We start from the raw sequence: 25,762 nt of genomic DNA, 5'->3' as shown, positions 1-25,762 counted from the left end.
ATTTCAGTGCTTCCAAAAACAGATGAGAGACCATGAAACGTCAGCAGGGGGAGCTAGCATAGCACAGCAGCTAACCCTGCTGCTGCTGTAGCATGCACTCCTAGCACGGCACGTGGGATGGTTTTTCATCAACGTCGTAGAAAACAGAGGGGTGAAAATGAAGTAGAACTTGTTTCCTGTCATTCAAGGAGTAGTTTTAGTAGTTTATTACAGCAGGACTGTGAGAAGAAGAGCAATGACAGGTCTGAATACGTAAGTTGGCCTGTGGAATTCCCTTCCATAACTTTTTATAACCCTTAAGAGTAACTTTCACACTGTGTTTACAGATAAAGTCCTCACATTAATCTGTAACTAAACTAATAATATTTGCATACCAATCAGCCTTGTATAGAGATTTCTTATCAATAGTAATAACACCGGCTATCGCTCAACTAACTCAAACCTGCCTTCATTATAAAGCATCCCTAAGTTGATACAAGAGTTGTACAAAGTATACACTGACCCATGACTGTGCTGCTTTAGAACTGTGGAGGCGTATCGGTAGTGTGCACTGTATGTAGAAATCACTTACATCAGCACACGTGCTGAAGCAACATAGAACTTCTGTTTCCCAATCGTCCGAACGGGAAGTGTTCAAATCTTTGATTTCTCTTTATTTCTCAAGGTGTTTGGAACAAGTGGAACGTTCAAATCTCGACATTTCATTACAAAGCATCCTTATTATTTATTGAGCTTCACTCAGCCTAAAGAAGATGGTGCCAACTCCTTTGAAACGCTTTGGTTTTCATTTTCCCATCTTTGCTACAAAACCACTACAGAGTAACTGTGTTATTTTAGGAAAGGAATCATATCCGGCTCAGTTCAGATACCCAGAAGTTGTATAAACTTATTAGTAATTTTCATGAAACCATACAAACAGATGATCGTCACCAGGACGTTTGCTGCGAACACATAGACCAGTGTGGTGGTCCAGAAAGCAAACAGAGGTGGAGGACACTGACTGGCTGACATTAACAGCTCCACAAAGATGATGACGATGGTGATGATCTAGAGATTCTCAAGTGTGACTTACCATAGATGAACCAGATGAGGAAGAACAGGACCAGGCTGAGGATCCACAGAGCCCAGATCCTGCTGCCCAGTGCTGCTGGATAAAAGAACTTTGGCAAAGCAAACAGGCCCATTATCAGCAGGGCCAAGCACATTTGATATTCTTGTTAATTGATATATTAGGATATATAATATATGAGCTAATATAACATGTTCATGTTGCTACATGTCTTCGTGTTCCCTGATAATATCAGGACAGTGGATATTTCAGAAAACCTTGTTGAACACTTAAAGGGAATTCTTCAAGAAAGTTTTCAACTTAAAGGTGATTTTTTTTAATTCAGTTTGAGGACCCTGATTATGGAAACGAACTTTGTAATTTAACAGACATTAAAGAGCTTCCTCGAGACAGAGCAGTGCTGAGGATCCTGTGGAAATCATCAGGACAACCAGCTTCTGCGTCCTCCATCTCCTGCCTCTCTACGCTGTAATCTGACTGCACATCATCAGATTACAGCGTATATCTGGAGACTGAAAAGATCTCAGCCAGTTTCTTGATGAATAGTCAAACTCTGATCGTTCATACAGGGAAGACGGATGAAATATTAATTCATGAATTAAATACCTGTTTGCCATGTGGCCACACTGCCATCTAGTGGCCAGCGGACAGACCCACTGCTACTATGATGTGTGTGAGATTGCAGTTTATTAAACCAGATTGTGTGATCAAACCAAATGTTGTTTAACCTTGTGCCACTCTTAATATTGTTGAAATGATGTTGTGATCATTTAGTAGCATTAGGAATCACCTCAACAGCTGATGAGTCAGGAATGTTATGTAACTGACTGAATGGTCTGCTGAAATAGGTGTTGGTTAAACTATGTGTTTTTCCAAATGTTTATATAGCCACTGTGCCATTTTATGTCTTGAATAAATGGTGATGTACTGAAGAACTGCATCATGGGAAGTCTCCCGGCAGTCTCGGCCTACAGCAGCAGAACTAAGGGATGGTTCAGGACTCACCTGAGCCAGCTCTAACTATAAGCTTTATCACAGAGGAAAGTCTGAAGCCTGCTCTTAAATGTGGAGATGATGTCTGCCTCCTGAACCCAAACTGGGACCTGGTTCCACAGGAGAGGAGCTTGATACCTGAAGGCTCTGGCTCCCGGTCTACTTTTGGAGACTCTAGGATCCACAAGTAACCCTGCATCCTGGGAGCGCAGCGATCTAGTCGGGTAATAAGGAATTACGAGATCTTTAAGATACGATGGTGCCAGACCGTTAAGAGCTTTGTAGGTGAGGAGAAGGATTTTAAATTCAGTTCTGGATTTCACAGGGAGCCAGTGCAGAGAAGCTAATATTGGAGAGGTTTGATCTCTCTTCCTACTTCTTGTCAGTACACGTGCAGTCTACTAGTTGTTATAGTTATAAGCAAATATTCACAATGCTTTATAACAATAACCATAACACATTATAAAGCATTTTATAATGACTTATAAGCTCAAGTATCATAATATTTCATAACAGCTGGTCACTCAATGACGATTTTTTCACAAGGATCATGTATTATAAATCTCAGTTGTAATACATTATAATGATTTTATAATGCATAATCACTGTTAGAACTCATTATAAGATACATTATAAAATGATTATAATGTATTCCAACTATGTTTTTGGGGCAAACATTAAATTAGTGAAATGTAAATGTCCATCATTCAGCTTGTGTGTTTTTATCATAAGGGCTGTGCAGCTATTATGTTGCTCATTGAATTTATTTGAGAGGGCGTGGCCTGTTTGGAGATCTCTCAAGAGTGAATCAGAGTTTCAGTTCGCAATCGGCAAAGTGAAAGTATTGGTCCTGCGGCTTCTCTGTTAAGCAGCAAAATAATTCAAATTAAGATCTTTCTGTAGTGATTTCACTTTGTGAACTGCAGGGAGGATATCTGTGGTCTCCGCTGGCAGCGGATCATGTTTAATTGTCTCAGACTTCTCGTTGAAGTTTCCTTCATGGCGATTTTGGAAGGTGCGTCAATGAAGACCGTTAGTTTCGTTTTGAGTATTCATTATATTATCATCATCATTATTATTCTTATTATGCCATTTATTCACTGTTTAACTTGATATACCGCTGCTAGATTATAATGATGTAAAATGAGTGTGTTTCCTCGATGTTTCCTGCAGTTTTCTGTTACTGATTGAGTTTATTTGCTTATTATAGAACCACATTTCTGAGTCATACCCAGCCCCGGGATAAATCAACAACACGCATCAGAGACTTTGCAGTCTTCAGCGCTGAGACTGCAGCTTAACGACCAGCTTCACATCTGAGCGCCTTAAAGACCTGTGGTGACCAACAGACTGTTGCACTCATAGTGGTGAGGCCAGCCTCCATCGGTATCCTTGAAATCCAAACCTGTTAAAATAATTCACTTTGTTTGTTTTGTTTTTTGTTGCTATTTTGTGATCTACTTTGATGGTAAATATATACACAGAGGATTTGAGTATTATTGATATCCAACATCTTAAAGAGTAAATGAATACAATTTAATACAACTGCAGATGTGGTAATCGACTCTGAGACGGTTAAGTAGTAGTAATTGGTGCAATTCAGTTCCTTTCAAGCACAGCTGTTCTGTAATGACCCATTAAACAAGTAAATGAATGTTACAGCGTTTAAATTGCGGGTTGTTTCGGTTTCCTTCTTTGTTTCTGCTGCTGGTCCTGGTGCAGAAGTCACTGAAGATGGAAATTGTAATATTGCTGCTATATGGTTCATGCAGGACAATATCTGGATTCTCTCTCTTCATGGTGTCGCACTGTCAGCTCGATGTTTTGCATGTCTTGTACCGTTTTAATGTCGGTAAAAACCTGTTTCAGTATAAAGCCTGTTCTGAAATTAGCCTTGCTAAGTGTTAAGCTAACTGGCTAGCCTACATAGCTTCATTGTGATTTTACAGCAGCAGTGGTTACTGCAACAGTTTTGATTTATACAGGCACACAGAGTAAGCCAACCTAAGGACTGTAAAATGTTGCAGTCCTAAAATGCTTTTATCAGTAAGGACTCACAGATATGCATGCAACCGCAAGGGGGCACAAGCCGGTGTCTTCTTGTGCCAGTCCCAAGTCTGGATAAATGCAGATGGTTGTGTCAGGAAGGGCATCCGACGTAAAACACATGCCAAATTAAAAATGCGAATCGTGAAAATGACTTCCATACCGGATCGGTCGGGGCCCGGGTTAACAACGACCGCCACCGGTGCTGTTGACCTACAGGGTACCGGTGGACATTGGACTACTGTTGGTCAAAGACGAAGAAGGAGAGGAGGAAGGTGTGTTCGTAGGCAGAGAGAGAAGAGGAAAGCTAAGAATGTAGGACTGACAGTAGGGACTTTGAATCTTGGGACTATGACAGGGAAGGCTAGATTGACATGATGCAGAGAAGGAAGGTGGACATACTGTGTGTCCAGGTGACCAGGTGGAAAGGTAGCAAGGCTAGAAGCTTAGGAGCAGGGTTCAAGTTGTTCTACCATGGGTCAGATAGGAAGAGAAACGGATTAGGAGTTATCCTGAAAGAGGAGTTTGTGAGGAATGTTCTAGAGGTGAAAAGAGTATCGGACAGGTTGATGAGTCTGAAGCTGGAAATTGAAGGGGTGATGTTCAATGTTGTGAGTGGTTATGCCCCACAGGTAGGATGTGAGTTGGAAGAGAAGGAGAAATTCTGGAGTGAGTTAGATGAAGTGATGCAGAGCATCCCCAGAGGTGAGAGAGTGGTGATTGGTGCAGATTTCAATGGGCATGTAGATGAAGAGAACAGAGGTGATGAGAATGTGATGGGCAGGTTTGGTCTTCAGGACAGGAATGCAGAAGGACAGATGGTGGTAGACTTTGAAAAGAGGATGGAAATGGCTGTAGTGAACACTGTCTTCCAGAAGAGGCAGGAACATAGGGTGACATATAAGAGCAGAGGTAGAAGCACTCAGGTGGACTACATCTTGTGTAGACGTTGTAATCTGAAAGAGACCAGTGACTGTAAAGTAGTGGTAGGGGAGAGTGTAGCCAGACAACACAGGATGGTAGTGTGTAAAATGTCTCTGGTGGTGAGGAAGATGAAGAGGACAAAGGCAGATCAGAGGACGAAGTGGTGGAAGTTGAAAAAGGAAGAATGTCGTGTAGTTTTCAGGGAGGAGCTGAGACAGACTCTGGCTGGTCAGGAAGTGCTCCCAGATGACTGGACCACTACAGCTACTGTGATCAGGGAGACAGGTAGGAGGGTACTTGGTGTGTCATCTGGAAAGAGGAAAGCGGACAAGGAGACTTGGTGGTGGAACGAGGAAGTTCAGGAGTGTATACAGAGAAAGAGGTTAGCTAAGAAGATGTGGGACACTGAGAGGACTGAAGAGAGTAGACAGGAGTACAGGGAGATGCAGCGTAAGGTGAAGGCAGAGGTGGCAAAGGCCAAACAAAGAGCATATGAGGACTTGTATGCTAGGTTGGACACTAAAGAGGGAGAGGTGGATTTGTACAGGTTGGCCAGACAAAGAGATAGAGATGGGAAGGATGTGCAGCAGGTTAGGGTGATTAAAGATAAGGATGGAAATGTATTGACAGGTGCCAGGAGTGTGATGGGAAGATGGAAGGAGTACTTTGAAGAGTTGATGAATGAGGAAAATGAAAGGGAACGAAGAGTAGAAGAGGTGACTGGTGTGGAGCAGGAAGTGGCAAAGATTAGCAGAGTGAAGTGAGGAGGACGATGAAGAGGATGAAGAGTGGAAAGGCAGTTGGACCTGATGACATACCTGTGGAGGTATGGAAGTGTCTAGGAGAGGTGGCAGTAGAGTTACTGACTAGTTTGTTTAACAAGATCTTGGAGAGTGAGAGGATGCCCGAGGAATGGAGGAGAAGTGTACTGGTGCCAGTTTTTAAGAACAAGGGAGATGTGCAGAGCTGTGGCAGCTACAGAGGAATAAAGCTGATGAGCCATACAATGAAGTTGGGAAAGAGTAGTGGAAGCTAGGCTAAGGGCAGAGGTGAGCATTTGTGAGCAGCAATATGGTTTCATGCCTAGAAAGAGTACAACAGATGCAGTATTTGCTTTGAGGATGCTGATGGAGAAGTACAGAGAAGGTCATAGGGAGTTGCATTGTGTCTTCGTAGATTTAGAGAAAGCGTATGACAGGGTGCCGAGAGAGGAGCTGTGGTATTGTATGAGGAAGTCTGGAGCGGCAGAGAAGTATGTTAGAGTGGTGCAGGACATGTATGAGAGCTGTAAGACCGTGGTGAGGTGTGCTGTAGGTGTGACAGAGGAGTTCAAGGTGGAGGTGGGTCTGCATCAAGGATCGGCTCTGAGCCCCTTCTTGTTTGCTCTGGTGATGGACAGGCTGACAGATGAGGTTAGACAGGAATCTCCATGGACTATGATGTTTGCGGATGACATTGTGATTTGTAGTGAGAGCAGGGAGCAGGTGGAGGAAAATCTAGAGAGATGGAGGTCTGCTCTGGAAAACAGAGGAATGAAGCTTAGCCGCAGTAAGACAGAATACAGGTGCGTCAATGAGAGGGACCCAGGTGGAACGGTGAGGATACAGGGAGCAGAGGTGAAGAAGGTGCAGGACTTTAAGTACTTAGGGTCAACGGTTCAGAGCAATGGAGACTGTGGAAAAGAGGTGAAGAGGCGAGTGCAAGCAGGTTGGAACGGGTGGAGAAAAGTGTCAGGTGTGTTGTGTGATAAAAGAGTATCAGCAAGAATGAAAGGAAAGGTGTTCAAGACGGTGGTGAGACCAGCGATGTTGTACAGCTTAGAGACAGTGGCACTGAAGAAAAGACAAGAGGCAGAGCTGGAGGCAGCAGAGCTTAAGATGCTGAGGTTCTCTTTGGGAGTGATGAGGATAGACAGGATCAGGAACGAGGACATCAGAGGGACAGCTCATGTTAGACGTTTCGGAGATAAAGTCAGAGAGGCCAGATTGAGGTGGTTTGGACATGTTCAGAGGAGAGACTGTGAATATATTGGTAGAAGGATGCTGAGGTTGGAGCTGCCAGGCAGGAGGTCTAGAGGAAGACCAAAGAGGAGATTTATGGATGTAGTGAGAGAGGACATGAAGTTAATTGGTGTGAGTGAAGAGGACGCAGAGGACAGGGTTAGATGGAGGCACATGATTCGCTGTGGTGAAAGGGAACAGCCGAAAGGAAAAGAAGACTCACAGATATGCATGTAACTGTTTCTTTGTGCTTTATTCCAGTAACTAGAGAATTATGCATCACTATGCTGTCCCATTTGTGCTACTTGTACTATTTCCATTCTGCAAGTAAAGAGCTTGAAGCTCGGGTAGGTAATGTTGGAGAAAGCAGCAAGAGACCGCTAGATTTTGAAAGTATCCACCTGAAAAAAACGCTTCTGAAATACATTACCTGCCCCAGCTTTAAATCCTGTTCTCTGCCCGGAGCCCTGTGGTGGTCAACTTTCCAGCAAACCAGTTTCAGGCCCCCCGAAGCAGTCAGCCTAGGGGAAACACTGTATATATTCTTCACTGTACCTAAAGCAAAGACCACTTATAGTGACTTCTATCAAGCTTGTATTGTATTATATCTGCCTGTACCTCAGGAATGTCATTACTTTACTTAAAGCATCCAATGACCACTTATACTCACATTATAATGCATTCTAGCGGTGATTATAATGCATTATAAAATTATTATAATGTACTACAACTATGAGATTTATATTACACTATGATCCTTGCCAAAAACAATATCAGTGAGTGACCAGCAGTTATAAAGTATTAAGATACTCGACCTTAGAGATGAAAAGTCATTATAAAATGCTTTATAATGTGTTGTGATTATTGTTATAGAGCTTTAAGATTATTTGAGTGCTTATAACTATAATTATACATTGTTATAAGCACAGTATAATGCACTATATGTATGTTTATAATGCATTATAGACATGGGCTTCATCGAAAGTGTTACTGAATTGTTACATAATTGCCTCATTTTTTTTGTAGGCTGCTCTCCTTTTCTCCTAGAATCAAAGCAGCTGGACTTCCTGTTATGAGTTGGTTGTTATAAAGTAAAGTAAGTTTTTTTTATCTTTCAGGAAACCAAAGGTTGCACATGAAAATCACCACTTAACTGCTGACTAAATAATCAGAAATGGGGAACGTACCATCAGAATGTAACATGGGCGACCGCCTGAGATGCTGCAAGTGCAATAAAGTCCTGCCTCCATGCAAATCCTTCGATGATTTATACCAAAGTACTATTCATGGGCAGTACGTACATGTGTTCAATGGAGGTGAATACTACAGACCAGTTGACTACGATATGTACGAGTGTGATTATTGCTTTAATAAGCCAATCAGGGATCAAGAGGAAATGAGGAGAGAAGAGGAGCAACGGAGGAGAGAGGAGGAGAGGAGAAGAGAAGAGGAGCGACAGAGGAGAGAGGAGGAGAGGAGAAGAGAAGAGGAGAGACAGATGAGAGAACAGCAAAAGAGAAGAGAAGAGGAGAGACAGATGAAAGAACAGCAAAGAAGAGAGGCAAGAGAAGAAGAGACAAGAAGAACTGAATCAAAGACTTCAAGAATCCCACCAACGAGCCAACGAGCAGCAGGAGAAACAACTGAGCAGCGACATTTCAGAAGAATATGAGTCCAAGCGAGACGTTCAAATATGGCATCTGGGTGAGTTTGAGGCTAACTATGAATCAGGCAGTGATGAGCTTCTAGAAATCCTCTCTTTGAAATGCAGTTTCCCAGTTCCAGATCTCAGTCTCACTCAGCTGACAGCTGATCAGCAGGGGAAGATCGTGTCAGTCCTGGACAAACTTCTGTTTGATGAATGGATTAGTGCTCCCCCATCCCTCAGCACTCTGCAGCACACTCAGGTGTTCATCACAGAGCTGTGTGCCTTGTCTCTGGAGATATCCGAGGGAGTTTCACTACAAAGCTTCTCCAGTCGTGTGCAGTCCCTGGTGGAGTCCATCAGCCAATCAGCATGTGATGTTTTTGAGAGTTTCCTGCTGACTCAAGCCCTGTACGTGAACCTGATGCACTTTTTCACTGACTACGGCAGCTCTGATACTGACGCAGTCGTCATAGCCAAACAATGGGCTGAACGCGAGCTTTCTACTGAGCAGCTCTTTCTTATAGAATTCCTGAGCACCCTCACATCATCACTGCAGAATGCAGTTGAAAAAGCCACTGTGTTCATTTTAAAGATGGAAATCCAGTGCTTGAAGCTTCTCTTATCCACACTCACACAACTAAATGGCAAAGAAACCCATTCAGAATCCACTGAAATGCTCCTCAGACTTGTGCAAACAAACCATTGGACCCCAACGGAGGCGGTGACTCTGCTCAAAGCACTGTCACAGAAATATGCAGAGGACGTTTCAATAACTGAAGTCCTTACGTTGGTACAAGTGTACGACATATCGCCTGAGTGGACGGATGAGTCCGGACACTCTCTCATCCGTGCTCTTGACTTTGCTGGCCCTGAGAGATTTCATCAGGATTTCCAAAAGACTGTCAGAAGGGAAGATGAGAGCAGTCTAGTTGCAGCTCTAGCAGAATTAAAGATGTTATGGAATTTGGATGATTCTGTGATTGATATGATAAAAAACATTACCAGTGGCGTCCGGCAATATTCAGAAAATGCACCAAAAGATGCACCATTTATGAAAGATTCCTTTAAATGTGTAACCTTGAATGCAGACGACATACAGAACTCTCTGTCTCAGCTCTGCAAAGCAGTTTTTGACACAAAAGGCTGGTGGCCCACAGGGAGGCAGATGCTGCGGTGGTGTGCATTGGTGCTGACTGAGAAGAGTGGAGCGCTACAACTGGTTGGTGTGGAAGAAGACCCATGTGTCACAGCCATGTTTGCAGCCGCACAAGTCTGCATGGGAAACAAACTGGACATTGTGCTGAGCTCTGACGTTCACGCAGAGGAGCAAACTAAGGAGTGGTCTGACTTCTACAAACACCTTGGAATTTCTGTCAACACAAACTTGAAGAAAACGAATGCATCATACAGGGATGTCTATGAAGCGGACATTGTGTATGGTACCATCAATGACTTTGTCTCTGATTACTTTCAGTACGGCATAGAGGTGATGGAAACAGGGAACCCTCAGCTTAGTCGTGGATTTATCATTGAAGAACAAAGTCTCAGTTCTTCCCATAATCTGCAACTTTCAAGGCTCAAGGACAATGATTCCCTGGTGTTTGCTGCAGAGGTCCTGCAAAGCCTCATGGGTAAACTTCACAGTGAAGATATGGAACTGAGAAACAGGTTTATTAAGGCTCTTTTTCAGGTGCTCCACACCAACCTAAACAAAGACACAAACACTGACAATAAAATCATCACCATCTCAAAAAGAATTACTGGAAAGGGATTGCCTTCTGATGAGGTCTTTGTTCTGACCTTTCTTGAGAATCTCCTGAGAGTGGTTACTGAAGAACCAGAAAGTGAGAAAAACGGGACATCTCCAGCAGGCAAATGGTGTTTGGAGATTTTATTTGCCTGTGTGGAGCATTTCCAAGCCTCAAAAGCACAAACCAAGGAACTCTTGCAGATGGTTTCAAATCTTGGAGCACAAAGACTCTGGTCAAGCGTAGAAGTCTTAAACCTCCTTGGAGCATTGACTGACCACCATCATGATGAAGACTGTATTTCCATCATGAAGATTTTACATTTAATGGCAACATATCAGGTGTCTTCCAAATGGACAGATGAGAACAACCAATCTCTCCTTAAGCTCTTAGATTCATCTAGAACTGAGGAACTGATCCAGCATTTAGAAAAGAGCCTCAGAGACGAGAAAATAAAAAGCATTGACACTCTTTTTGACGAAATACGGCAGATGAAAGACATTGATGAACAAACACTGAGTAAATCATACAGTATAGTAACTCATGTAACACACCTGATCAAAACCGGGGAAATTGAAAACCACACAGATGTACAGCGAGCTAGGAATCTGAGTCACAGCACGGACACAGAAGACCTTCAGGAGTTCCTGGCAGTCTTATGCAATGCTGCGCACCTGCACAACTTTGAAAGGAAGTGGTGGCCCAGAGCCACTCAGATGATCAGCTGGTGCCTCTTGGCCTTGTCTGACACTGGGAAGCTCCTGGAGATGGGCACTGGAGAAGGGAAGTCTTGTGTCATAGCAATGTTTGCAGTGCTGCGTGCGCTTCTGGGGAAAAAAAGTAGATGTGGTGTCCAGCTCTTCTGTGTTATGTCAAAGAGATGCAGAAGAATGGACCAACTTCTACAAGTACTTTGGTGTGACAGCTGACACAAACACAAATAAAACCGAAGATGAAGATCGAAAAAAATGCTACCAGAAGGATGTGGTCTATGGAACTATCGAAGCCTTCGCTGCAGATCACCTTCGCCAGATATTTGAAATGAAGGATGTGAGGCCTGATCGCAGCTATCAGTGCATCATAATCGATGAAGTGGACTCACTGCTACTGGATCAGGGAGTGCAGCTGACCTACCTGTCCAGTCCCATGGTCTCCATGAAGCACCTGAACATTATTCTGGCCATGATCTGGGGCCATGTCAGCCAGTATGGCTTCCTGTCTGCAGGACACCAGACATTTGTACAGGCTCCTCCTGCTTCATTCTTCAAGGCCATCTTTGACTCAATAGACACAGAGGAAACTGATATTAATGACCCAATGGACATTTTACGCATCGCTGAAGAATCCAACACTGTGCCAAAAGGATTTACAGAGGATCTCTTCAAAAGTGAAAAGGATGAACTTCTTAGGAAACTGAAAACTGTGAGTCAGGATGCTGTGGTAGATTTTTTCCAAGAAATTGAGCACTATGTCCCCTATGGTTTTACTGTTTACACTTTAGACGACACGGGATTGCTCTGTCTGAGAAAGCGCAGCCTGTACAACAACCAGGACATTTCAGAGCTTACATTTCTTGTCTTGGAGGAAGGCTTGTGTTGTTCTCTCTATGACTCAGAAGAAACTCTCATCAAGCCCATTGCAGAAATGATCTCAGAGGAGATTCAGTACACCCCGTGTACAAACAATGAAGACAAAATCAGCATTCCTGGATTCTTGAAGAATCTGGTGGAGAAGAAAGTGTCAGTGTGGGTTCAGAATGCCTTTCTGGCAATGCAACTGAAGCAAGGACGTGAATATGTTGTAGAAAACGACAACGTCTGTCCAGTGGATTTCAGATCAACTGGTATTGTGGAACTGAATAAGAAATGGGGTGATGGTCTGCAGCAGTTTGTTGAGATTAAACACAAAATCAAACTGAGCACAATTTCAATAGTGACAAACTACGTTTCTAACATTTCCTTTTTTGAAAAGTACCATGGGAAAATATATGGAACAACGGGGACACTTGGGAGCAAAACAGACATGCTGTTTTTGCAGGACCTATATCCAAATCTCTCTGCCTGCAAAATGCCATCATTCAACAGGAAGAAGTTATTTGAGGTCCAAGGTACTCTGAAGACCTCAGCTGAAGAGTGGAAATCTGAACTAAAACGTGTGGTTATGGCTCAGATTTCCCCAAATTCATACAGAGATGGAAGAGCAGTCCTGGTGATCTGTGAAACCATCAACAAAGCTAAAGAGATCTACAAAGAGCTGAAAGGCAGTATCCCAGGTGAAATCATTCTCTACTGCCGCAGCGACACAGACAGTTTAAACAAAATAGATAAGCAACTGCTTCCTGGTGAAGTCATTGTCGCCACAAACCTTGCCGGGCGTGGCACAGACATAAAAGTGTCTAAACAGGTGAACAACAATGGAGGATTATTTGTGATCCTCTCCTTCCTTTCTGGGAACACAAGAGTGGAACTCCAGGCTTTTGGTCGAACCGCACGCAAAGGTAAACCTGGATCTGCTCAAATAATCATGTCCACTGAACACCTGCAGCAGTCTTTCAGGACAGCGTCTTCTCTGGAGGAAGCTAAGAACACAAGGGATAGACTGGCAGCAGAAATGATAAATCACATGATGAACGATGTCATGGAGTTGAAACTGCGGGAGGACCTGTTTTCAGAGTATGTCAGAACTCTTCAAGATATTCATAAGATCACAGATGCAGATGACAAAAGAGCTGTTGTTGCCATCATGAATGAGTTCTGGGGGATATGGTTGCAAACTAAATCAGAAGAAATTGACCAGTTGAAGAGAAATGAATTGCAAAAGAGTTTGAAAGCTGATTTGTCATTGGCAAAAAGTCAGTCTCAAAGTCAGACTTCACCTTCTTCTAGCATTTATCACTACATCAAGTTTGGAAATATCGCACTGAGTGAAAAACAATGGGACGTCAGCGCCAGGCTATTTGAAAAAGCCATGAAGCAAGATGAAAGTTGGGCAGCCATAGCTTTTTACAGTCATGCGTACTGCACTATAAAGCAGCAAAATGCAGATTACCTCACTAAGGCCAGAGATGATCTAACGAACGCACAGGAGTCTCTGAAGTATCTCAGTGAGGAATCCATGGTCTGTCTGCAGTTTGTAAAGATGTCGTCTACAGACTCAGCCAACAGTAACCCAACCAGCCTTGAAAAACAGTTAACAACCAAGTGCACCATGTTGGGGTACTTTGACAAAAACATTAGTGAGGCCATCCAAAAGCTGGATGAAATAAATGAAAGAGGGAGGTATGCAATGCTCAAAAAATTACCAATTTTCTCCCTGGTGTCGAATGATGACGAAGATCTCCAAGTGGAAGCCTACCACCTCTACAGTCAAGGATTGAAATATGTTTTTTCTGTGGAAGAGGAGCCTCGTTTCCCATGGGAAGCTCTGCTGGTATTCTGTCTTGGAGTTTTACAGATTATTGGAGGAGCACTGCTCACTGCATTTACATTTGGTACATTCGCTCAAGTTGGCATTGGACTCATCATTGAAGGAATATCAGACTGCATCTATGGCATAGAGTCCATGGTGACAGGAGAATTCAGCTGGAAAGCATGGGCTATAGAAAAAGCCATTTCTATAGGTGTATCTCTCATTGGGTATGGGGTTGGAAAGCTGATTGCAAAGGGCATCACAGCTTCTAAAACGTTAATTAAGGGATTCGGTAAACAACTGAAGTCTATGCCAAAGTTTCTCTCCAGACAGGTTAAAGATGGTTTAAGTGTTGTCGCAAAGACAAATATGAAGAATGCAGTAAAACACACTGCTAAAAAAATGGTAGAGGAAATCATTACCTATGGATTGGGGAAGGCAGAAGAGGAAATACTGACACAAATACTAAACGGCATCAAAAATGAGCTGGAAAAGGGAATTGTTGACGACGTGAAATCCAACATAGAAAATGAGCCCTTGGCTACGTTAGTAGACTCCATTATCCTCTCACACCTTGAGGATAAAAAGCAACTTCATGATCTCCTGGAGGATGAGAACAGAAAGAGTGAACTGCTGGCCATTTTCAGAAACTTAAGCAACACTGCAGTTCAGCCATTCTATGCAAACCTCAGCTGGCAGAAAAAGATGAACTCGTCCTTCTCCAAAGTGATTGACAAAGTTAAAGTCGAGGCCAAAGGAAAAGCACATGGAATTCTGACAGCCATCCAAGCTTTTCACATGGCAACACTGGCAGGAGACGCCATCATTGCAGTGAACAGCCTCTCCGGCAGGTTTTTCACAAACCTTCATGAACAGCTGAATATATTTAAAAAAGAAAGAGGGTTTTCAGAGAAAGTGAAGGTAAATGAGCTGTCTGCTTCAGACACTGAGATGCTGAAGAAATTCAAGCAGGATTTAGCCGACACCATCAGTGCAACATTGGCTGATGTTTTGGTAGAAGTGTTCCACCAGAAGTTCTCCAGTCACATTGTTTCTCGTCTTCAAGGCCAAGTAAATGGCATCATTGGTCGTTATGTAAGAACTGGCTTAAAGAGTGACAGAACAGCAGAAAAACTCAGAGCTGGACAGAACAACAGGTACATCGCATACATGCCAAAGTCTAAACATAAAGTTGCAGGAGAGGCAGGTAAACACTCACAGTCACATGCTGAAAAGATCAGGAACCCCATGACTGCAGGAACCGTTCTTGATATCAGAGTCCTGTCAGAAACCACTGGCACTAAGGTTGTCATCCTAACAGAGGACAGCCATGGCAGACTTACCAAAATGCAGGAGTTGAGCCCAGTCACTAAACCCACCAGTCAAACTGTGACACTGATCTACAGACCAAAGAGTGCCCAATACCCAGACGGCCATTATGATGTGTCCATCAATAACCAGCCAGTGAGCATAGTCAACAAGGGCAAGAGCTGCCTGTTTCATGCTTTGGCAAAAGGCATGAAACCAGAGGCCAGTGAAGAAGCAATTGCTTTGGAAGCAGACCGCCTCCGATCTGTGGAGGCCGACACTCTCCTCAGACACCCAGGCCAATGGGAGTCTTTCGTCAAGCGCAAAGAGTGGACTGAAGCAATCAGAGGAGGGGACTGGTACATGGCAGAGGGAGCTGTACAAAAGAAAATCATAAAAGAAAAGACAAAGATTATTGAGAAAGAGGTTGGAAAAATCAAATATTACAAAAACTGGAAAAAATATGCAACAAATAATCCTGGAATTGGAAAGTTCATCAATGCAGATCACCAGCCACCGGTTCATAGTATATTGGAAGCTAGAAAATTGAACCAGAATAGCAGATTAGCAGAAGCCATGCTTGAAGTGGCAACAAACTCATCTCCTCTAGATAACAACCTGATTCCTGGTGTGCGCAAAAATCATGGCCTTGAACTTCCAACTGTTTATGTGCCTGCAGAAATACATCGTGAGTTTCCCAGTACCAAATCAAAAGCCTTCAGAACATGCTTAGCTACCGCCATAAGCACAGATGATGTTGAGGGCACCTTCAAACTGACGATCCTTGGTGCAAATGTGAGATTCAAGTTGAATAGCACCAAGAACTTCAACAACTTTCAGAACAGCACGAAGAGTAAAACCAGGCTTGCCATTTTTGAAAAGAGTTTTCAGCAACACAGTACAGAGATGGTACAGAAATGGTTCAACCTGCTTCAAGGCAATGGAGTCATGACAAACACCAATCTTACCAACATTACTACATGGATCAACAACGAGGGCTACGATAATCAAAACGACCCATACAGGAACCAAGTCTTCAACCTCCTATAATGAAAAGGTAACATCACTTTTAATATGATACTAAAATAAAGCACATATTCAGCATGCATATATGAGTGTTTATGGTATTAGAATAGTTAATAAAGGGACGGGAGCTACATGAAGTAGAGGCCCAAACTGATGAGGGAACAATTGGCTCCGCCACTGGAGTAAGTAGAACGTGACTGACCCAGAAGTGCAAGAAACACAATATTGTGTTCTTTTTTACAGTGAACCGACACCTGAGAATATGACTGGTGAACAAGTACCATGAAAACTACAGAGATCTTCCACCTCCCTGATGATCACCAAGAGACCTCTCTGGATATTCAGTTTTATTTATATGGCGCCAACTCATAACAGAAGTTATCTCGTTGCACTTTTCCTACAGAGCAGGTCTAGACTGTACTCTTTATGATATTATTTACAGAGACCCAGCAAATATGTATCATGAGGATTGCTTTTCCTTTTGGTTTAATTCAAAATAACAGAATTTTACTATGCAAGGGGCTCATTACAGAACAAATCCTAACTTCTTGTCCTATCTCATCTCAGGACAGGAAAATTTGCCAATACAGAAGTAAATCCAAAGTTTATTCTACTTTACACCCCTCTGCACTCCATAATGCAGTAAAACATTGACTTGCAAACGATTTACAAACAACATATTAACGTGACTATTTTACACCTGTGCAGTTCTGCCATTGGCCATATGATTCGGTGGCTGTGAGTGGTAAACACCCCCACTGAAATGTACTATGTTAACACATAAATCACTATGGTACGTGGTTAGGATAGAAACATAAGGTGGAAATCAGACATATTCTCTTTTTTAAAAATCTATTGCTGTAACTAATGATCATTTTAAATTTAAAATTGACATTAGCCTACTATGGCTGCCCAACTGTATCTATTTGGCATCTTTGAAAAAAGGGGGATGCATAAATATATGGTGGGAAAATTAATACAGATGATGCTCTCCACTGTTTTATAGTAAGGACTTAGACATTTTTGGATTTTAGCTATTTCAGATGCTTCAGTAATATCTGAATCCTGACTTTAGGTAAGATAGTAAAACAGCTAAATGCAGATAGAAAATCTTGGTCTGTAAAGTCCTAAATGCTGTCTAAAATTAGACACGGTAGAATTTCAGGGTTAGGATGTTTCTTTAATGAGGACCCTTTGGTTTTTCACTGTTTAAAAGAGGCTTACATCCCCAGTACAAACCTTGTTAGTTTTCCTAGAAAAGCAACCATTACAGCACGTTCCCTCAGGTCATGTGACGATTTTAGACATGTAATCATTTTCAGACACTGCCTACCAGACCAGTTTGGACAACATCAAAAAGGAGTAAACTTCAAATGTCAATGTTGGATTATAATATATGATATGAATCCCCACTCATACTAGCAAAGGAGGGCATATTGTAGGCCTATTTCTAGTGCAATGTTTCCATTACTCAATCAGGCTTAAAGCATAGCATATCCTTGTGTGCTTTGATTATCAATTTCAAATGAATTTGATGCTCCACTTTTTAAATCCATACATTTTTTTAAAAGTGAGTTAATGTAGGGAAAATATTTCATTATAGGAAATGATGTAATGTAGGGAAATCATTTTGCGAAATATTACAGGATAAAGCTTGAGATGTGCCTCAGACATGGAGGAGTAGTTTCTGAGCTGCTGATTGGATGAAGAGAATAGAGGCGGGGCTCGGAGAGGGGGAAGCAGACCTGATAAAACGTTGCAAAAATCAGGCACATCCTGTCTCAAAATGATGCAGAAAACTTAATGCATGCATTTGTTACTTCTAGGTTGGACTATTCCTTATTATCCAGCTGCCCGAATAAGTCCCTTAAGACTCTCCAGCTGATCCAGAACGCTGCAGCACGTACCGACAAGAACTAGAAAAATAGATCGTATTTATCCAATATTAGCTTCTCTGCACTGGCTCCCTGTAAAATCCAGAACTGAATTTAAAATCCTTCTCCTCACCTACAAAGCTCTTAATGGTCTGGCACCATCGGATCTTAAAGATCTCGTAATTCCTTATTACCCGACTAGAACGCTGCGCTCCCAGGATGCAGGGTTACTTGTGGATCCTAGAGTCTCCAAAAGTAGACCGGGAGCCAGAGCCTTCGGGTATCAAGCTCCTCTCCTGTGGAACCAGGTCCCAGTTTGGGTTCAGGAGGCAGACACCATCTCCACATTTAAGAGCAGGCTTCAGACTTTCCACTGTGATAAAGCTTATAGTTAGAGCTGGCTCAGGTGAGTCCTGAACCATCCCTTAGTTCTGCTGCTATAGGCCTAGACTGCCGGGAGACTTCCCATGATGCACCTCTTTCCTCTCTCCTCCTCTCCCTCTCCGTCTCTATGCATTTTTATCCCATTACTGCATGTTACTAACTCGACATCTTGTGTCTCTATATACAGTATACAGTAAATTGAACTGAATTGAACAAAATCCCTGCCACAGTTTGGATGACAGGAATGTTCTTAACAAAGCTCTTTGCACTTGGTGAATTCTTCTTCTTCCATAAAGTAATCTTGCTACCTTCAGGTCCACCAGGTTGCGTCCAGTTCACATTTTCCTAAATTCTGTTTATCACTGCGCCCCTGCTCTGTGTCTACAGCATCTCATGCATTATCTTAAAAATGGTGTCAAATGTTTCATTCATGGATTCAATGTAACTGCAAGTGCTACAGCTAAATTAAAACTGATGTTCTGGGTAACAATGAACTTGCAATATATTCTGTGTGTTACTTTGCACAATGCTCTCTCATTATGGCCTGAATAGCATGCAACCGTATGTCTGAAATACTTAATAAAGCGAGCTGAGAGCTACAGTGTCTCCTTGTTTGTGTTGTTCCACTGGGTGGTGCAGGTTACTCTGGGGGCTGAACTGTATTCACTGAAGTAAATATCCATAATACAGTTCAGCTGCATCATTTGGGGTTAAGACCTTGGAAAATGCTTTTACACGGCAGCAGACTGTAAAACGACAGAGAGCTGGACCAATATAACATTATATATTTCAAGAGTTTATTAAAATATCTTTATGTTATGTAGATTAATAATAACAAAACATCTCAATCCTTATTCCACAAAGATACCACAGATGCTCAAAGACTTACACATCCCAAGATACAAATGTGTGAATCTCAGTCAGTGTTGGGGTCACTTGTTCTAAAATGTGTTGTATAGATACTAAGATCCGCACTGCGTCACCGTGCACACATTTAAATCAGTGCATAAAAATCCATCATGTGGACGTAAAGAGTAAAAGCAAATTCTCAATTTCTCTTTGAAGTTCATTTCCAATGTGAACATGAATTTATTATTATCATTTTGGATTCCACAAATGATTTTTAGCAAACAAACAAAAAAGCTAAAAGTGTTAACTTTCCCACCATTTCAGTGCTTCCAAAAACAGATGAGAGACCATGAAACGTCAGCAGGGGGAGCTAGCATAGCACAGCAGCTAACCCTGCTGCTGCTGTAGCATGCACTCCTAGCACGGCACGTGGGATGGTTTTTCATCAACGTCGTAGAAAACAGAGGGGTGAAAATGAAGTAGAACTTGTTTCCTGTCATTCAAGGAGTAGTTTTAGTAGTTGTTACAGCAGGACTGTGAGAAGAAGAGCAATGACAGGTCTGAATACGTAAGTTGGCCTGTGGAATTCCCTTCCATAACTTTTCATAACCCTTAAGAGTAACTTTCACACTGTGTTTACAGATAAAGTCCTCACATTAATCTGTAACTAAACTAATAATATTTGCATACCAATCAGCCTTGTACAGAGATTTCTTATCAATAGTAATAACACCGGCTATCGCTCAACTAACTCAAACCTGCCTTCATTATAAAGCATCCCTAAGTTGATACAAGAGTGGTACAAAGTATACACTGACCCATGACTGTGCTGCTTTAGAACTGTGGAGGCGTATCGGTAGTGTGCACTGTATGTAGAAATCACTTACATCAGCACACGTGCTGAAGCAACATAGAACTTCTGTTTCCCAATCGTCCGAACGGGAAGTGTTCAAATCTTTGATTTCTCTTTATTTCTCAAGGAACAAGTGGAACGTTCAAATCTCGACATTTCATTACAAAGCATCCTTATTATTTATTGAGCTTCACTCAGCCTAAAGAAGATGGTGCCAACTCCTTTGAAACGCTTTGGTTTTCATTTTCCCATCTTTGCTACAAAACCACTACAGAGTAACTGTTATTTTAGGAAAGGAATCATATCCGGCTCAGTTCAGATACCCAGAAGTTGTATAAACTTATTAGTAATTTTCATGAAACCATACAAACAGATGATCGTCACCAGGACGTTTGCTGCGAACACATAGACCAGTGTGGTGGTCCAGAAAGCAAACAGGTACACGGTCCTGTCACAGTACGGCACTGCTGTGGACACCAGTTGTGTAGCGTTCAGGTGCTCTCTGTTTATCTCACTGCTGATGTTGCTGAGGGCCAAAGTTTGAATCAGCTTCCTCAAAGTCCGGTTGGTGTTGATCATCCAGGTCTGGTTGAGGTTTGGAAGACTCTGGTTCTGGTTCTCTAAGGTGAGGCCGAGGTTGTTATCAGGTGCAGCGGGAGTGAGGACGCTGTCGTTGAAGCTGTTTGGGTCGGTGGTGTTCTTGGCGTAGTTGGGTGGATATACAGAATAAATCTGGTAACTGCCTGAGGACAGAAAGAGACTAAATGAATGAATAACATTTTCAACCTAACAATCTGTAAGTTCAGTAGATAAAAACTCCCACACATCATAACATGGAACTGGATCACGATTAGTCCTCTAGTATTAGCATTATTATTATTATTATTGTGGGGCACTATGACCAAAAGTCTAAATCGTGCTAATTTTACATATTTACCTTGATGAGAATAAAATGATATGAACACAATGTATGCAGCATCGTTTTCAGAGGTGGAGGACACTGACTGGCTGACATTAACAGCTCCACAAAGATGATGATGATGATGACGATCTAGAGATTCTCAAGTGTGACTTACCATAGACGAACCAGATGAGGAAGAACAGGACCAGGCTGAGGATCCACAGAGCCCAGATCCTGCTGCCCAGTGCTGCTGGATAAAAGAACTTTGGCAAAGCAAACAGGCCCATTATCAGCAGGGCCATTATCCCACACACCATCACATACACTGGGATAACTGGTGCTGCTGGACACTCGTGCATGTACACGGCACCTGTTTACACAAAGCAGAGGTATTGGGAAAACTGAGACAAACTGATTCTGCAGATGTTTAGGTGGAATGTAGTCATTTGTTTATGCGGCCACATGACTGCGGACGTCCACCGCTGTTTTCCATTTGTGTGTGCATTGTGTTTGACAAAAAGTACAACTTCTCAGCGTACTTCAAAGCATTGCATAATGATAATGTAATTGAATGCGATGTGGAATTTTTATTTTCAAATTGTGTCCTTTTTCTTGGTCGTCTTCATCAGGCCATAAGTCTAACTCAAAGACAACCAGGGTTGGCCAGCGTTGTTATGCCTGCCTACACATTTGAGCTTCATTTTTCTAGAGTCGCTTGAATTCAAAGGTACATCTGTGGTAGTTTAGGTGTTGTCACTTCCTGTTTTATTTTGTAGTATTCTCCTTCCCTAGTGTGTCTTGTGTTTTTACTTCCTGTCTTTGTTTTCCCTCCAGTTTTGATTGTTGGCCCTTCCTTGATTGTTTGCACCTGTGTCTTGTTGTCTCACCTCCCCTAGGGTATTTAGTCCGTGTCTCTGTTTTTGTTCAGCGTTGGATCATCGTTGTTTCACATGGTGTTGTTTCTGCTGAGTTTTTGTTCCTGTCTTGTGAGTGTCGCCGTTTGGTGTACGTTTTGTTGTACCTGGTTCCAGTGCCCAGTAGCCCGGCAGTTTTACCGTGAGTTCTGTTTTTTGGATTCTTTGTCTCCCTTGGACCTTGGCTGGATCCTGGAGTTTTGTATTTCGCCTGCTCCCTTGTGAACTGTTTGCCACCTTGGACTCACTCCCCTGCTTCCACCACTGCCAGCCGGTAACCAATCTGCCTTTTGTCTGTTCATTACCGGTCTGCCTGTACTTGCCTGCATACCAGCACCCAATAAACACTGTAGCCCTCCGGCTATTTCACCCTGATACCGCTTCCTGCTCATCTGCTTTTGTGTCCACATACCACTACACAGCACATACGACAACATCACTGTATTACACTATCAATTGATTCATCAGCAAAAATAATTTAATCATCCAATAGTTTGATTTATGACTAAATACCTGCAAAATTAATGGCATTCCCCTCAGCCTCAAAGCAAACAAAACCAAACCTAAACATGGTAACATGAAATAAATTGAAATACTGACTTGATATGATACATTAACAATAAAAAATTATAATTTCTCATGTAATAACTACTTACTATACGGATACACTATTAAAACTAAGGACTGCGTTATTCAAGAGTAGAGGTGGAAATTATGAATCACTTTGTTCATTTTGAATCAGTTCAAAGATTCGTAGTCACTGAATGTGTAGTTTGTTCAAAGGATGAGCGGTCGCATCACCGTTCAAAGGCGCTTCAGTAAGTGAACGCATCTTGGCCAGGACACTCCTGTAATGTCAGCGAGGCCCTTTCCTGCTTAAACAGTTGTTTTTTTTTTTGGGTTTTTTCATTAGCAAAATGAAATTGCATTGTATTTTCATTGTGTTTCTTACACCTACTGGTATCTCGCCATACAGACAGATAGAAAATATGGTTTTGTGTTGAAGCGACCCTTTAATGCTTGAATACGGTGTAGCGCACTTCTGGATTTATCAACAGATTGAATTAGACATCTTCTTTATCGAGATGAATGAACATTAGTGATAAAGCGATTTGCAAATACATTCAATTGTTCATGTAAAAATAGAATTTGCAGAGATTGCTGGCAGAGAAATGGGCAAAAACTCGTATCACGCAGGAAATTACCTTTTAACAATTCAGTTCTGTAGTCAGTGAAAATACACTGTAGTGAATTTCTTGTAACCCCAAGAAAAAAAAATGTGATTTACCAGATTCTACTGATATATGCATAGATTTTAAAGCTGCACCATGCAAACGCGTACAATAGCTCACATGATTCTGTGTAATGTCGAAGGTGTTACTGGTAGTGACAAACCGACCCCACAGCTCTACAGAGCTTTTTAGCGTCTTTCAGCTCGTTGTTTTGGTTTTACGCCCCACAGCTTGTTTACTGTTGTGGTTCAGATTCATCACTCTCATCACGCTGCGTACATCAAGTTCAGTTCAGAACAAAACGAGCCTTCACAAGCACTGCACATAAAGTTAACAGCTCTTATCTTAGATATCTGTAGGCAAGGGACAAGATTTTGGTATCGGAAACGTTCTGATTTCCTTTTGTAGTATTGACCTATCACGTTTGAGTGGGCTTTGGTTGCATGCAGGTAAACAGTCAGTGTGGAGAGCAAAAGAGGCAGAACGCATTGGCCAAAATGAAAGCTCGGAACCCTTCGGCTATCGTCTGATGACGATTTAGCTTTTTATCAGTCTTGGAACCCTAGAGATTAACTTTTTATTCACTTTTTTTTTTTTTTTTTTTTTAAATGTATCTGCATTGATATTCTCTTTCTGAAGTTGCTAATCGGCCTTTAAACAATGACCAGCGCACAGAAGAGGAAATCTTGGCCCGGATATCCGTTATCCGCTGGCTACACCGGAAGCCCCGAAACATTGGCCGTTGCCCCCAGAGGCGAAATCGTCGTCAGACATTGACAGCTCAGCAGCCTGTTATGTACGACTGACTTTTCACATTATGACAGTTTCAGTGGCTTTCGCTCCTTTAATATGCTGACAGCAGAGCTCACAGTCGCCAGTGAGGAGCTCCGCTGCTGAAAGCTACTGATTCGGTCAGGGACACTGGTGATTCGGTACAGTCACTTCACTTTGCACATTCATTGATAAAGATTTGTTCGTACATGTTCTGAACACCACATGACCTGAACTAAATTTTTATTGGTTACAACCAAACATTTACCATTATTTGCATAATACATGGAATTATAGGTCATATGTACACTATAGCTTCTGCCTGATGTACAGCGAATGATCACTTTGCATGCCTCGATAAAAATGTAAGTAAGACAATAAAAATGCGTTCTTAATTGAACTAAAACCGACACGAGGCTGCGATGACTAGTTTCCAAAAGGGGAGCTTTAGCCACGTTTTTCAAATGGTTTACAAGACACTGTGAACAGTGTAGTAGTGGTTCAGTTTCAGTGAACTCTGATGTGGAATATAGTGGTTTTCTGTTTTGTACACAGTCTTAAGCTATAGTGGTTAACATGTCATTAAATTTGAGTGTGCTCACTGATGTGTACTACAGATTTACACCACAACATGTAAAAAAAACTATGACAGTGGCTCACTTACCTAAAGCGATCTGGACAATTGGGAAAGCTGTTACAAGCAGAAAGATGCATCCTAAAGGAGGACATAGAGAAGGTTTAAAATTCAGTGTTAATAAATCTAGTTGTTCTTGTTCTGTGCTTAATGTTTGCAATTACTTACCTGCAATAAATGCACCTATGCCCAGCATGCTACATAAACACTTCCCCAGGAAGTTCCCTGACATTCTGACACAGATTACAGGCTGCAGTGATCCGCTGTAGCAGAGAGAGGCTCCTTCACCACAGGTGAGCAGACGACGCTGCTGGACACTTTCCAAGAGAGTCACTGGCTGATTGACTAAGATACGCGTTTAAGAGATCACATGAAGAGTTACATGTTAGGAAGGAAAGTCAAATGTCTTACCGTCTGTCTTCTACTGGGTCTGTTAGAACAACTGAGAGTCGGGCTGTGTTGTTGGCCAACATGGTGCTAAATTACAACACCTCAGCGGCGAACATGTAAGCAAGGATTTTCCTCTATTGAGTCAAAATCACAATATTACTGCAATACCAACACTTCTACTGCTACAACTGATGCTAATAGTAATCCCATTACCAGGGGTACAAGTGGGATGTGAGGGGGAGCCATTAAAAGATGTTACCTTCTCTCTGTTAACAGCAAGCCTAGATGACCAACACGCCTTTAGTCCTCGTATGCCAACTCAACCTACTCCTCGCTCTCGCTCTGCTCCCCCACTGCCACAACATGCTGCTTTTACAAAGTGTGGCCCATTCAGAAAGGGTCACGCAGGCTAGTTTTGCCTTTTTGGCTAATAGTGGCTCTTGGAATTGGCATGCCATTCATCCCAAGTCATTTGGCAACCAGGTGTGCCAGATTCAGGCCGCTGTTGCTCCAAGCATTTTTGGCCACCCAGGATATATAATTAAGCCTAGTGTCTTGCAGTAGTGTCTGCAGGTATTCCTTTCAGGCTGCACACAGCCTGAGAGGCGAAACCCAGCACAAAAAGTCCTCCAAGCACTACTACCCATTGCTGCTCGTTAAGCTCATTGCTCTGAGCCACAGTGATAACTGAAGGAGACTCAGGTGAACACATCAACATCTCAATCAACTCCTCTCCTGAAATATTAAAAGTGAAATGAAACCAAAACAACGAGCTGAAAGAGGCAAAAAA

At 42.3% G+C, this 25,762-nt stretch overlaps 2 protein-coding genes across 3 annotated transcripts; one reads left to right on the top strand and one right to left on the bottom strand.

Moving 5' to 3' along the window:
• Positions 1 to 59: 59 nt before the first annotated feature.
• On the bottom strand, positions 60 to 25,379 carry LOC122883756. Of its 2 annotated transcripts, none has more exons than XM_044212877.1 (5): positions 24,751 to 25,055; positions 24,613 to 24,663; positions 21,207 to 21,401; positions 20,542 to 20,873; positions 60 to 957 (listed from the first exon to the last, which is right to left on the bottom strand). In XM_044212877.1, exons 1-5 carry the CDS (start codon positions 24,812 to 24,814, stop codon positions 862 to 864), a joined length of 738 nt encoding a protein of 245 aa, XP_044068812.1. In that variant the 5' UTR covers positions 24,815 to 25,055; the 3' UTR covers positions 60 to 861. The 2 variants fall into 2 exon arrangements, with proteins under 2 accessions (XP_044068812.1, XP_044068813.1); XM_044212878.1 differs by lacking the exon at positions 60 to 957 and adding an exon at positions 25,232 to 25,379 and having other exon boundaries at positions 19,654 to 20,873; positions 24,751 to 24,927.
• LOC122883754 lies at positions 2,872 to 19,027 on the top strand. Its single transcript, XM_044212874.1, has 4 exons — positions 2,872 to 3,077; positions 3,273 to 3,429; positions 8,151 to 16,201; positions 16,414 to 19,027. The coding sequence occupies exon 3, from the start codon at positions 11,470 to 11,472 to the stop codon at positions 16,192 to 16,194; it is 4,725 nt and encodes a 1,574-aa protein (XP_044068809.1). The 5' UTR covers positions 2,872 to 3,077; positions 3,273 to 3,429; positions 8,151 to 11,469; the 3' UTR covers positions 16,195 to 16,201; positions 16,414 to 19,027.
• Positions 25,380 to 25,762: the final 383 nt, after the last annotated feature.

The sequence above is a fragment of the Siniperca chuatsi genome, linkage group LG10 (genome assembly GCF_020085105.1).
Source record: "Siniperca chuatsi isolate FFG_IHB_CAS linkage group LG10, ASM2008510v1, whole genome shotgun sequence".
NCBI lineage: Eukaryota > Metazoa > Chordata > Actinopteri > Centrarchiformes > Sinipercidae > Siniperca > Siniperca chuatsi.
The sequence above is the reverse complement of the archived record's forward strand: the minus strand, read 5'-3'. Positions and strand labels throughout refer to the sequence as shown.

Bases quoted from the DNA above. Each gene is read 5' to 3' on its own strand.
- LOC122883754 (XM_044212874.1), top strand. From the start codon at position 11,470: ATGAAGGATGTGAGGCCTGATCGCAGCTATCAGTGCATCATAATCGAT.
- LOC122883756 (XM_044212878.1), bottom strand. From the start codon at position 24,814: ATGTCAGGGAACTTCCTGGGGAAGTGTTTATGTAGCATGCTGGGCATA. The intron at 24,664-24,750 runs GTAAGTAATTGC...GTCCTCCTTTAG, and splicing joins CATAGGTGCATTTATTGCAG to GATGCATCTTTCTGCTTGTA. The intron at 21,402-24,612 runs GTAAGTGAGCCA...TTGTGTAAACAG, and splicing joins AATTGTCCAGATCGCTTTAG to GTGCCGTGTACATGCACGAG.